Raw genomic sequence first — 14,236 nt, 5'->3', positions numbered from 1 at the left:
GTGTGTGCATGAATGCAGTGTGTGTGTGCATGAATGCAGTGTGTGTGTGCATGAATGCAGAGTGTGTGTGTATGAATGCAGTGTGTGCAGGGCCGGTGCAAGGATATTTGCCGCCGTAGGCAAAACATTTTTTGCCGCCCCCTCCCCCCCCCATATGTCCTGACTTCCCCTCCTCCTCCCTCAGTGGTCCTTACCTCCCCACCCCCGTGTTCCTTCACTCCCCCCCCCCAGTGGTCCTGACTCACCCCTCCCCTAGTGGTCCTTACCCTCCCCTCCCCTAGTGGTCCTTACTTCCCCCTCCCCTCCCATAGTGGTCCTTATCCCACCCCCTACCTCTCATAGTGGTCCTTATCCCCCTTCTCCCTCCCATAGTGTTCCTTATCCCCCCCCATCCCTCCCATAGTGGTCCATATACCCCCCCCCCCTCCCTCCCATAATGGTCCTTATACCCCCCCCCCCTCCCTCCCATAATGGTCCTTATACCCCCCCTCCCTCCCATAGTGGTCCTTATCCCACCCCCTCCCATAGTGGTCCTTATACCCCCCCTCCCTCCAATAGTGGTCCTTATCCCCCTCCCTCCCATAGTGGTCCTTATCCCCCCCTCCCTCCCATAGTGGTCCTTATACCCCCCTCCCTCCCATAGTGGTCCTTATCCCCCCCCTCCCTCCCATAGTGGTCCTTATCCCCCCCCCCCTCCCTCCCATAGTGGTCCTTACCCCCCCCCCTCCCTCCCATAGTGGTCCTTACCCCCCCCTCCCTCCCATAGTGGTCCTTACCCCCCCCCCCCCCTCCCTCCCATAGTGGTCCTTATACCCCCCCTCCCTCCCATAGCGGTCCTTATACCCCCCTCCCTCCCATAGTGGTCCTTAACCCACCCCCTCCCTCCCATAGTGGTCCTTATACCCCCCCCCCTCCCATAGTGGTCCTTATACCCCTTTTTTTTTTTTTTATTTTTTTTTTTTTATTATTATTTTATTTCTTATTTTATTTATATATTTTTTTTTCGTCCCCCCTCCCTGCTTGATATATGGCAGGGAGGGGGGCTCTCCTTCCCTGGTGGTCCAGCATTGGTAGTTCAGTGGGGGGGAGAGGGGGGCTGGCAGAGCTGTACTTACCTTTCCTGCAGCTCCTGTCAGCTCTCTCCTCCTCCGCGCGGTCTGTGCAGCTCCCTCTGTCAGCTCCCAGTGTAAGTCTCGCGAGAGCCGCGGCTCTCGCGAGACTTACACTGGGAGCTGACCGAGGTGCTGAACGGACGGCGCGGAGGAGGAGAGCGCTGACAGGAGCTGCAGGAAAGGTAAGTACAGCTCTGCCAGCCCCCCTCTCCCCCCAGTCTGTATTATGGCAATGCAAATTGCCATAATACAGACTCTGACTCGAGTATAAGCCGAGTTGGGGTTTTTCAGCCCAAAAAATGGGCTGAAAAACTCGGCTTATACTCGAGTATATACGGTAATTGTTTAGCCCCTTAAGGACAGAGGTAATTGTTCATGTTCTGAACTAAAACAAATTTGAGCTTATAGGTTAGTTCCACTTCATGGGCCCCATACATATTATATATTGTTTGCTAAAGGACAGAAAGGGCTTTTTTTTTTTTTTTTTTTTTTTTTTGATGCGACATAAACATATAACTTATACAAAACTAACAGAAAAATGGGTAACAAATACTAAAGCACACTTTTTTTTTCATAGTTTAGGTAATAATGCGCGTATAATTAATGCAGCTCATTGAAAGTAATTCAAAATAAATTCATTTGTTTCTCCTAATTTACAGAGTACATAAGTCTAGGATTTCAGTTTATTTTGATAAATTCAGGTCACAAAATAAAAGGAGTATAATCTAATTTCAATGTGGCCATATTTTAGAATTTGATAGGTTTGTCTTGTCAGCTTAATTTCCATCACATAACACACAATTGCCACACAGAAGTATATATTTATATAAAGTAAACATCACAGGCTATTTACCTAAGAGTAATTTAACACTTACTATGTAGCCATTTAACTGCCAATCTCTGCTAAATATTAAAGTAAACTTTATTTTTTCTAAATTTTTAATATACACACATATAACAAGGTTTTCATTTTAATGTGTATTTCGTAAACCTGATGTATACTACTGTGCAAAACCACATAATGTGTTCAGCTACATCTTCTGTGTACAACGATACCCCCAATTAATGTCTTTGCTGCTATCCTTTGAAGCTACAGTATCGTAGAAGAGACCTGACGTTTTTTATTTTTTTTATTTGAGAAATCAATTTGATGAGCTATTGCTCATTTTGGGGCATTATAGCAGTTTATTGTTCAAGTGACTCCACAAAGTCCTACCATTTGTAAAAGTAGGCACACCAGGGTATCTCCTATGGTGTATTTTGTCCTAACGTGTTGCCCTTATTTATTTTTACCAGTTTATACCAAATTTGTGGTAAAAAGAATTGTTGCAATTTTTATTTTTTTTCAAAACCATTTTTATTGTGAATGCATGGTACACAAATATAATACGAGTGACATTATCATTAATGCTTTTAAGCTGTTATTTGGTAAGGTACATTCACTATTTTGCGATTTTCTTAACATGAAAAAAACGGAAAAAACAAACAAAACAAAACAGATGAGCGTTACCAAATCAACTAGGCCCTTGTTAATTAGCAAGGGCCCTTAAATTATGCTCAGCAAACGTTTCTGAATAAAACAATAACCCACAATGTATTACTTTGGTGCTATCCTGTGAAATTACAGTACCATATCGGTATGGAATCTTCCTATCTTTTCCACTGAATATAGTATGCCCAGTGCATTGAGATTGATGCTCGGCAACTGACAAAGCACAGGACTGATTAAAATACCATTGCGGCTAGGGCCAGTCAATGAATCACTGTGGGTGAGCTTGATCAGAGTGTTCTCTAGGGATATAAAGGGTTACATGCAGTACTGGCTTTCAGCACTGCATGCAGCTCATCAAAATGTCTGGGTCCACTAAAACTAGCCTCAGCTGACAGAGGTATCCATTGAAACATGGGACTCCCTGGTATGAACAGTGATTTAGCCCTGCTCACACCCAATATGCAGGGCATTCTATGCCGCCCTTCAGGCTTTAAAGCCCACTTCATAAAGGACGGCATAAAATGCCATAATGGCATTAAGGGGTTAACATACATTTATTTATTAGTCCACCTTTTCATTTCATGTGTATACAAACATGTTTTGTTTTTTTAATTAATTTATTCTCATATTTTTGTATGTTTCAGATGGATAAAGGTGAACAAACCACACAAAAGTTTAGGAGAAAATCAAAAATTGTTGGAAAAAAATTCCCAGACAAAGAAGTATCTATGTATGCCGCCTTTAATTCTTCCTCTGCTGGGGAGAAAAACATGTCAGAAATGCTTGTGAATAGCATGCGCCCAGCAAGTTCTAAACTAGTATTAGACCCCAAAGACTCTCCCCAAAAACATGACGCATCAGGGGCTGTTACAGATGATGGTAAACTTCAGTCCATATTTGCAAACAGTAGCCTTGATGTCTTTCTGCCATTAGAAATCACTACTCCTGTTTTTGAAACCATGCCTGCAATAACTTCTCTGTATCCTCACTCGACAACCGTAGAGCTTGCTGGCAGTGACTTTGTAAGACTGTGTTCATGTAAAATATGGGAAGACAACAGCCTGACACTTTCCTTGTCATTTGTGAATAAGAAATCGTGTGGAATTAAAAACATTAACTTGAAAATGGAAGACAGTGAAAACATTACAGTAAGTCATTGTGTAAAGATTACATTTTTTTCTGTACAAGAGTTTTCTTTTCCTCTTGTGGTCACGTATTAATTTGCTGTATCTTTTAGGTTTCCCAGAATCTTCTTTGTCACATCTCACATCTTGATGCACATGGTGTGCATCAGTGCAATGGTAGTATACAGATGATCCAACCATGCACTAAAGGGGCACTTACTGGCTGCATCACCTATGACGTTGAGCCAGAGAGGTCTCTTCAACTTGGCTTTTCTGTCGATTTTGTGCTGATGGATTTTATCAGGTATTGTACATTTTTTACTTTGCTGATGGTATCTGCAGAATAAGCGGATATCTGAGCCCAATTTCTTCCACTTAAATGGCACTGCAAAGGGAGCAAACACATTGCAGTGTGTGTACAACTATGAAACTGTCTGTAAGAGTGTCCGTGAATGTTTACGTAAACTACACAAAGGTGTGTGTGTGTCTTAGTAAGAATTTACAAATATTTTTTATTAATTCATAAACTACTATTAATCCATATGCTTAAGACACACTCTCACATAAATTTATTTTAAGTGTGTCTAAAAGTTACTGTATAAGTCATAAGTGGCTTTTACAATTAACACAATTCTTCATTTGTTTTCACATTAAAATATAACACCAGGCATAATAGGTTGCGTCACTCCTACTTTTCACTTGGGACTTAAATTCCCTAGGCCGGTCCTGCTTAAAATTACTTAAATTAATTTGTATACACTTGCCATTGTGCATCATCAGACATAGAAACATAGAATGTGACGGCAGATAAGAACCATTCGGCCCATCTAGTCTGCCCAGTTGTCTAAATACTTTCATTAGTCCCTGGCCTTATCTTATAGTTAGGATAGCCTTATGCCTATCCCACGCATGCTTAAACTCCTTTACTGTGTTAACCTCTACCACTTCAGCTGGAAGGCTATTCCATGCATCCACTACCCTCTCAGTAAAGTAATACTTCCTGATATTATTTTTAAACCTTTGTCCCTCTATTTTAAGACTATGTCCTCTTGTTGTGGTAGTTTTTCTTCGCTTAAATATAGTCTCCTCCTTTACTGTGTTGATTCCCTTTATGTATTTAAATGTTTCTATCATATCCCCCCTGTCTCGTCTTTCCTCCAAGCTATACATGTTAAGATCCTTTAACCTTTCCTGGTAAGTTTTATCCTGCAATCCATGAACCAGTTTAGTAGCCCTTCTTTGAACTCTCTCTAAGGTATCAATATCCTTCTGAAGATAGGGTCTCCAGTACTGTGTACAGTACTCCAAGTGAGGTCTCACCAGTGTTCTGTACAATGGCATGAGCACTTCCCTCTTTCTACTGCTAATACCTCTCCCTATACAACCCAGCATTCTGCTAGCATTTCCTGCTGCTCTATTACAGTGTCTGCCTACCTTTAAGTCCTCAGAAATAATCACCCCTAAATCCCGTTCCTCAGATGTTGAGGTTAGGACTCTATCAAATATTCTGTACTCTGCCCTTGGGTTTTTACGTCCAAGATGCATTATCTTGCACTTATCCACATTAAATGTCAGTTGCCACAACTCTGACCATTTTTCTAGTTTACCTAAATAATTTTCCATTTGGCTTATCCCTCCTTGAACATCAACCCTGTTACATATCTTAGTATCATCAGCAAAAAGACACATCTTACCATCAAGACCTTCTGAAATATCACTAATAAAAATATTAAAGAGAATGGGTCCAAGTACCCATTCCCTGAGGTACCCCATCCCTGAGGTACCCCACTGGTGACAAGCCCAAGCTATGAATATACTCCATTGACTACAACCCTCTGTTGCCTGTCACTCAGCCACTGCCTTACCCATTCAACAATATTGGAATCCAAACTCAAAGATTGTAGTTTATTGATAAGCCTTCTATGTGCAACAGTGTCAAAAGCCTTATTGAAATCTAGGTAAGCAATGTCTACTGCACCACCCTGATCTATAATTTTAGTTACCCAATCAAAAAAAATCAATAAGATTAGTTTGGCATGATCTCCCTGAAGTAAACCCATGTTGTCTCTGATCTTGAAATCCATGTGTTTTTAGATGTTCAACAATCCTATCCTTTAACATGGTTTCCATCACTTTCCCCACTACTGAAGTAAGGCTTACTGGCCTATAGTTGCCCGACTCCTCCCTATTACCTTTCTTGTGAATGGGCACAACATTCGCTAACTTCCAATCTTCTGGGACTACTCCTGTTATCAATGATTGGTTAAATAAATCTGTTAATGGCTTTGCTAGTACACCACTAAGCTCTTTTAATAGCTTTGGGTGTATTCCATCAGGTCCCATTGACTTATTTGTCTTTACTTTTGACAGTTGAAATAGAACCTCTTCCTCTGTAAACTCACGTGTAATAAATGACTCATTTATCCTTTTTCTTAACTGAGGTCCCTTTCCTTCATTTTCATCTGTAAATACCGAACAAAAATATTCATTGAGGCAGTCAGCTAGACCTTTATCCTCCTCTACATACCTTCCTTCCTTTTGTTTTTAATCTAACTAATCCTTGTTTTACTTTTCTTTTCTCATTTATGTATCTAAGACAGTTAAAACACGGCACTTCTTTCCTATGAGTTAATCTGCTAAACTGTTTTTAATGGCTGCTATGATCACATGTTCATGTGATTTAGAACTTGAAAGCTTGACAATTATGATACACATGGTAGAAGTCTATCTCTGTACTGAAGAGCTACAGATCTTCAAGTAGAATTTACAGATAAACTCACTACAGTTATGTGGCCACAGGTTATATGATCTGATGGAAATCTTCCATGATGACCTGACTGTCTGAGATCTGCAGAGACCTCTTTACATTAAATCCTGATGAAAGTCCGTTCATTCCTGCTGTATATGTATTTAACTTACATTTGCCTCCCCCATGAAAAAAAAGTGCAGCACTTTTAATTTGTTAGGATAATATAAACCTTGTCAACAATTTGTGCAAGTTTTATTTAAACAAATGTAACCTTAAGCCTGTCTATTTAAATATGTGTGTATCTGTAATCATTCAAATGTCACTGCAAATTAGTACATTACAAATTTCACCCCCGCTGCTTAATGCTTTGAAGGTTTTATGATGTTTCACAATTGCTTTATCTTAAATATTTCCACAGACAATCAGTTCTAGTACATATCCAATTTGTTCTAGTTAATTAAACTGTACTCTTGGGGAAATGATCTTACGTTTACAAGTTATATTAATTAAGTGGGGTGCAGTAGAGAAGTGCCATGACATGTCTGTTTGATTGACGGATACCTCGGAAACTGTATGTTCTAGTCTCTTGCATGCATGGCGTTGTACTATGCTTATAGCCTTCTGTCACTTTGAAGGAATTACAAAGAGCACCTAGGGGTTTATTTGCTAAATATAGGGTTTATAAATTCAAGTATTTATTAAAGCTGCTCTGTCACTTTCGAGTATTTTGTAAAGATAACATCTTTACAAAATATACATATTTACTGTACAAAACACAAATACGGGTTCCGCCAAATATGAAGTCCAATATATCCCAAAATTCTTGAAGTTGCTTGCTGATAATCGTCCAGACTTTGGATATTTGAAGATATGTGCAAAAAACACATAATAACCAGTTATGGTACAGGACACTCAACAAAAATAGGATTTAGCACTCACATTTAATAGAGCTGTAAACCAGCTCTGAGTAAAACGGTATACAGCAGTACAATCCCCAGTGATGGATATATAGCTCTATGAGTCAGTTTCTCAGCATACTGATGTATATGTAAGAAAAAAATAAAAGCAGACAATAATGCTCACTGTGATAAATACAGTAGTAGATTAAAAATGACAGTCTACTCACATTTAAAAGACTGGTAGCACTGCTCAAGTATATGGGTGGTATGAACCCGACCAGGGATGTAATGTATAGTAGGTTCTCCAGGGAATGACCCTGGCCAGGGTGTTGGTGTAACATTATTTCTTCAAAGATATTGGTCTGCTTGGAACAATAAAGTTAAAAGGGTGTTAAAAGCACACCAGGTGTAATAAATGGTCAGGCACACAAATTATGTAAATGCCAAATATACTTTTAATGCTAAAAACAAATATCTAAAACATAACACGTTTCGCCAAGTAGGGGATTTTTCCAGTAGTCATCACTATTGATGGCTGTGGGAAATGCTTCTTCTCATGCATTGCATGAGTAGTTCCGTGGAAAATCCCATGTCTCTTCCATAGACCTGTGTCGGGAATGACTGCTCAAATTGGAACTTCAGTAAAGATGGCAGTGACCACGTACTTAAAAAGTTTGTTAGAATGCTAGACTAAGTGGTTTAATTTAGGCAAACATTTAAAACCACTACAGCTGCATCAGTGTTCTAACCTTCATTGTATTGTGTTAATTTAAGACAAAAAAAATGATGCATTTTTTAATTGTGTGGTATTATTAATTGAAGAAATTGCAAGCTATATTTGGTAATCTAAATGGAACACTTTGCATTCTTTGATACAGACCATTGAGGATGTCAACAGATGAGTTTGGCAAAATGTGGCTGTCTTTTTCTAATGATGCAAAACAAAAAGTAAAACTTCATAGTGCCGACGAGGCCTTGCTGGGAATTCTTCAATGTTTGCAGAAGACACTGAACCTTTATATTGTTGAAGTCATAGGTAAGTTGTATTCTGTGCTATACACTTTATCTGGGATCAATATGCATATTCACATAAAGTATTAAATGAGGTACTTGTTAATTAAGGAAATATGCTTTTGCACTTTAAAAAAAATGTAAACTTTGGGGGCGTGGCTAAGCTACAGCATAGACGCAATTCTGTGGAGCTCTGCACCTGACTTGCAAACAAGACGACTTTACCCTTCCTGCAGGCTTTGTGGAGAATCTCTTACCAACTAGCCCACCCCAGATGACATTATGGGGCACAAGCACAAATGTTTTGCCCACCAGAGAGCCCTAAAATGCCAGATATTCAGCTTTCCTTCAAGAGGCTTAGGCAGCATGTGCCTCCTAAGATGGCGCCTCTGGCACCGATTGAAGAAGAGGCCTTAGAGGAGTCACAGGAGGATGTGGAGTCACTTTCCTCCCCTCAACAGAGTGAGAGATCTCAGGATTCTGAACCGGAGGAAAACTCTTCTCCCTCTACCAAGGGAGATATAAAAAAGCTACTACTTGACCTCTGGATAGTGTGGAAGGCAGATCTTCAGGAAACTCAATGTGATCTACGAGTGGTCCAGCAGAAGATTAAAGTAGTGCAGGAGAGGGAACGGGACGAACAGCTCCAGGATACCAGGACTCAAGTGAGGGAACTTACCCAACAGGTAAACAACTAAACCGAGCCATGACCGCTATGGAATCACGGCATAGGCGCCGGAACATCCGACCTGCGCTTAATACCAGAGAAGGTAATTGGGGACATGCTTCTACCTTACTCCTAGATGGGCCTTAGAGGTGGCGCCAATCAGCATTTTGAATGCGCAAAGCAGCTATGGCTCCAGCTGCAACCCCCAGAGACACGATTATTGCAACTAGAGACATAACGGTTTGCTCCGCCATCATGGCACACTCCAAAGAGATGGGAAACATAACATTTTAAGGCAGTTCAGTAACACTTTTCAGGGACCTACCCTTTGCTGTCCTGGTGGAGAAACACAAGCTGGCCCCGGTTGCCAAGAAGCTGAGAGATCACTCCATCAGGTACCATTGGGATACAGATGGTGCACTTGTGGTCCCACAGGGAGAAGCAGTCCTTACTAGATATGTGCAATTCGTTTCGTTCTGAATGGCAATTCGGACGAATTTCGGGTAATTTGGGACATACGGATACATCCGAATGTCCGAATAGCTGAATTGCCAAAGTTCCTAAGCACAGTATTGCCTAAGTACTAATATACTTACCCAGTGGAAGAATGAAGAATGTTACACTGTATACAAGTTTAAATAAAAAGTATACAAACATAGCCAGGATTCAGCTGTAAGCATTTGCAACACTTACAACAATCAAGTAACATACATTCATATAAAATGTAAGTTACTTAGCCTGTCAATGGAATGACAGGAATGAATAATTAGATAACTCCCTAATTCCCACGGTATTAGGGAGCTATCTACTAAAAGGCCTATAGATCTAAATTGGTCTTTCAGCCAAATCTACTAATACTAAGTAAGGGTTACTTAGTATTAGTAAATTATTATGCCCCTACTTGCTATACCGTGGCTGCTCACTGTTAGAAAACAAACAAAACAAAAACGCTATGGGGTGGGGGCCAGGGGGGAGGACAATAGGTCCCCCCCTTATTCTAATTTAGGGCCCCCACCCGCCGCTCAGGGGTGGGGGCCAGGGGGAAGGACGATGGGTCACAGGCTGCTCACTGTTTAAATGACATGCCCCTACTCGCAGTATAGCGAGTAGGGGCAAAATGTACTAATACTAAGTAATTTTTACTTAGTATTAGTAAATGTGGCTGAAAGACCAATTTAGGTATTTCAGCCTTTTGGTAGATAACTCCCTAATACCGTGGGAATTAGGGAGTTATCTACTAAGCAGCTGCAAGATAAGTTCTGAAGTTGTCAAAGTTCCGAATTGCCGAAGTCCCGAATTTCGGAATGCCGATCCGAACCAAAATTTCACCCCATGCACATCCCTAGTCCTTACCCTATGCTCGAATGAAGACCCGGAGATACTATGGCGGAGGCTGAACCTACCAAATTCCCAAGGGGGGGGGGAGGGTGCGAAACTGAAAGGGGGAGAAAAATGCCACAAAGAAACCAGAGGGAAAGCACATCTCGACCTCCACTAAGCTGCCCAAGGCTACAGCCTTTTGCAGATGACCCTCCACTTGGGTATCAGGCCAATGTATTGCCGTCCCTTCCAACTGCCTATAAGCCTATGCAGCTCCTGCCGTTGATGTAAGAGATCACCCTTACCATGTGTTAACTGAGGAGCACTATAACATGCTGAACCTATGAGCTTGAGGATCTTGGTTTGTGATAAGTATGATTTGAGTAACGCCTAGGTTATAAAATTCCAAACACGTGTAGTGCTTTGCCCTTATGTTTATGTAATTGATATTTCATACTTTGACAAGGATGTATGCTTATGTGTACAACCCCAAATAAAAATCAAATTGAAAAAAAATAATGTAAACTCTAGTGGCTTGGATTTAGGAATTTGTTGCAGCTACAATGTTTTAAAAGAAGGATTTGGGTTGGGAATTAGACCTGGGCCGTGCCAAAACGCTTCGGGTAACTCACTACAGTCGCACCTTTGTCTAAACTTTTTCATTGGAGTGCATTTTCAGGAAATGGGGTAAAAATTCTCTTAGTAAGTGTTTTTGACATTTTCAAATTTCTGACCATTCAGATTTGGATAAATGACAAAGTTTTGGATTTCTATTGAGTTTTTGCTTTTTCAAGGAGAATTCCAAGAATCTGAACCACTGATTCTGAAACGTTGGGTACTTTGCACCATTTTCTGTTGGGTTAATTTTTTTCCTGCGGATTACTTCCCTGGGTTTTCTCCATAAAATGTTTAGTGAATTGAGCCTAGACACAAATGAACTCAAATCTAGTGAACTTCTATTTAACTCTTTAAACCTAGGTTAGAGGAAACTTTATCATGTAGAATGTTATAAAGATACTGCATGAAACCACTATTCATGTTTGGACAGATTGCATTTTATTGAAATCCTTTTCCAACTGATGCCTTTCCATCTACTTTTGTTGTGATTCAGGAAGCAGATAATTAAGATTACCCTGTGTATTACTTATGACTATCTTTGTGTTTAGTCTCATACAAGCCGATGCAACGTAGCCAGTCAGCTAATTACTATGCATGCACACATACAGCTTTGCCTGCTTACATAATTCCTCTGCAAATGTGCTGCCGGAGTAACAAGACACTGTTTGTACTAAGCCCTGTTAAGTTTACTCGATAGCAGAAACTTGTGTTTTAATCTGTCTGTACTCCAAAACGGGCAGAACTGCTGCTCTAATTCCTTTTGAAATATATAGTTGTATGTAAAGAAATGTAGCATAGATCTTGCAGTGTCAATAAAACATATACAGCAATGGACTGCAATCCAAGTATACCGTGTTTTGCTTTGGATTGCCTAAATATAAAGAAGCCTCAATTCAGAGAATATATGTATCCCGTCGTAAGCTGCCATCTATGTCACACGTTCTACTTCATTATTCTCTTCCTATATGAGGTTTGGCTATTTTTTGAGGCATCTGATTTGATTGTAATGACTTTAAAAGGGGGTGTGGTGGGAATGTAGTGACATAAAGAAACCTCTCCTCCATTCACTCCCTTTCATTAAACATATACACTAAATTAAGAATAAAGAAGAATTACGTTAAATTAAAAATCTCAAAAGCTCTAGGTTGCGTTGCTAAATACACCTACAAAGCACTGAAATATGTACATTTGACGTAGTTTAAAAGAAATGCCATGTTTGTAGATTTTGCAGGTAGAGTTCCTGCTTTGACAATTGCAAATGTTATTTTATGAGTTTCAGATAAACTGTAAATAGTACAGCTATACGATGTAGAAATAGCCAGGAAAAAAAATAATTGCATCATATTTCTTAAGATCAAAGAACTTTTGATTCTGACGTGACAAAAACAGAAATGTATCTACCATCAATAAAATAAAATACTAAAAGTAGAACTGTGAGAGATGCTGTTTAGACCTTTCAGAGTAAAAAATAAAACCAGGCATTACACTGCATATTGGCTGTTATGTTGAATTTTATAACTTCTTGTAGGTTTACTATAATTCTTCTTTTTTTTTTTTTTTTTTTTTTTCTTTAAACCTTGTGTGAAGGTGATGAAGGACTTGCTGCTTGCCAGCTGCTCCCCTCGTTACCTGCTCTTTTGCACTGCCACCTCCAGGAAGGAGTATTGACCTTGTGGTCCAGGTCTCAAAGTATTAATCTACCAGAATGTTTACTCTACCAGTGTCAAAGAGAACTAGAATCGTTCAGGGTGCCACAGTGACGACTGCAATCGATAAACCACACCAAACCATCAATAAAGCAGTCTCCCTGCATATTTGGTTGGACCCAAACCAGAACGTGTTCGGGATGAAAAACACTCCGAACAAAGATGAAATGTGGATTGCAGATTTTCATTGAAGTACTTTTTCCTGTTTTGTTTTGTTTTTTAAACAGACGAGCGGTTTTATTTTGATATTTTGCTGTAAGATAAATGTAACCGACTTTATTTTTGTTATTCTCCTAATGGAGGGTACTCTTTGATGACCTGCTGCACTGATACATGATTATGCACCAGACCTCTTTAGTATTACAATTGCTGTGCAAAGGAACAAGTGAGCGAATGGGATAGACTGCATTTTTAAAGTTGTAATGAAACTACCATTGATTCATCTGCTGTGTGGCACCTGGGATACTCGCATTGTCCATGGCCTGCTATGTACATTGTGTGATTAAATCTCTTGAGTTGCAGCAATATAAAATAGTACATGAAATTCAAAAGAATAGGCTATATTGAACAGGGATGACATACTTCTTTGTCATGTGTTTACATTAGCCTCACCAGATCTTTTTTTTTCCAGTCTTCCCAATGCCTTTACACTAATGGTTAATAGAATATAGTAATTTAATATAATGTTTGTCCATCAGTAAAAGTATAACTGGCATTTTTTTTTTTTTTTTGCTCTGGACAAAATATATGCTCAATAGTACACTTCTTATAAGGACATGTTTACCAGGTACCTTGGATAGACCAACATGTGTGTTGGCTCCATGCTTGTTTGGGGTACTCAAGGACAGAGTTGAATAACTCTGCTAAGGTCTTATGCACTAACAAAAGCCCTTGTACCAGCCTTATTTAAATCTTCTTATTGTGTACATTGCAAAGGAATTTTATTTTCAGTTTTTTCAGTTTTAAAATATAAACTTAAAGTAACCTTGTCATCACAAATTATATTCACTAGCATATATCATTTTTAAAAGAATTACGTATTTCTTTCGTGCGTGGTTGTTGTTTTTGTGTGTGTGTGTACATCTGAGCGTTTAGAGAAGTCTCTTTAGAAAAGCTGGGATCTGTTTAGCAAATTAAGGAATTTAATTGGCTGCTGGCATCACATGTTTTCTATAGCCCCTTATGTCAGTAACTTTTACTGAGTAATGGAAAATGTCCTCACTATACTGAAACACTGATAGATCTTGAAGATATTAATTTTAACTAAACCTGCTATAGCTTGCGTAGATTAAAACCCTGTTAATCTGTGCCTTAAAGGGACACAATATGTAACCAGACTCCACTCCAAGTTTAATCCCTGCAATGAAAACATTGCCTTCTGCAGTACGGCAATATTTTCATTGCAGGGTCTGAATACCTTTAGTGGCTGCCACTCAGACAGCCGCTAGGGACGCTTCCTCAGATATAGAGTAAAACTCTATTTCAATTATATGATCTAAGAGAGAACATCTGACTGGTGCAGCATTGTGCCACACACG

The 14,236-nt window shown here is 39.7% G+C and overlaps 1 protein-coding gene across 1 annotated transcript in view; it reads left to right on the top strand.

Annotated features, from left to right (window-relative positions):
* AP4E1 (adaptor related protein complex 4 subunit epsilon 1) overlaps positions 1 to 13,749 on the top strand; it is a 59,980-nt gene extending 46,231 nt beyond the window's left edge. Inside the window, exons 18-21 of the mRNA XM_063449041.1 lie at positions 3,249 to 3,752; positions 3,842 to 4,032; positions 8,255 to 8,412; positions 12,580 to 13,749. Of these exons, the coding sequence (XP_063305111.1) occupies positions 3,249 to 3,752; positions 3,842 to 4,032; positions 8,255 to 8,412; positions 12,580 to 12,752 (1,026 nt within the window). The 3' untranslated portion in view covers positions 12,753 to 13,749. The remainder of the gene's footprint in view (positions 1 to 3,248; positions 3,753 to 3,841; positions 4,033 to 8,254; positions 8,413 to 12,579) is intronic.
* The last annotated feature ends 487 nt before the right edge of the window (positions 13,750 to 14,236 follow it).

Source organism: Pelobates fuscus, chromosome 3 (assembly GCF_036172605.1).
Source record: "Pelobates fuscus isolate aPelFus1 chromosome 3, aPelFus1.pri, whole genome shotgun sequence".
NCBI lineage: Eukaryota > Metazoa > Chordata > Amphibia > Anura > Pelobatidae > Pelobates > Pelobates fuscus.
The sequence above is the reverse complement of the archived record's forward strand: the minus strand, read 5'-3'. Positions and strand labels throughout refer to the sequence as shown.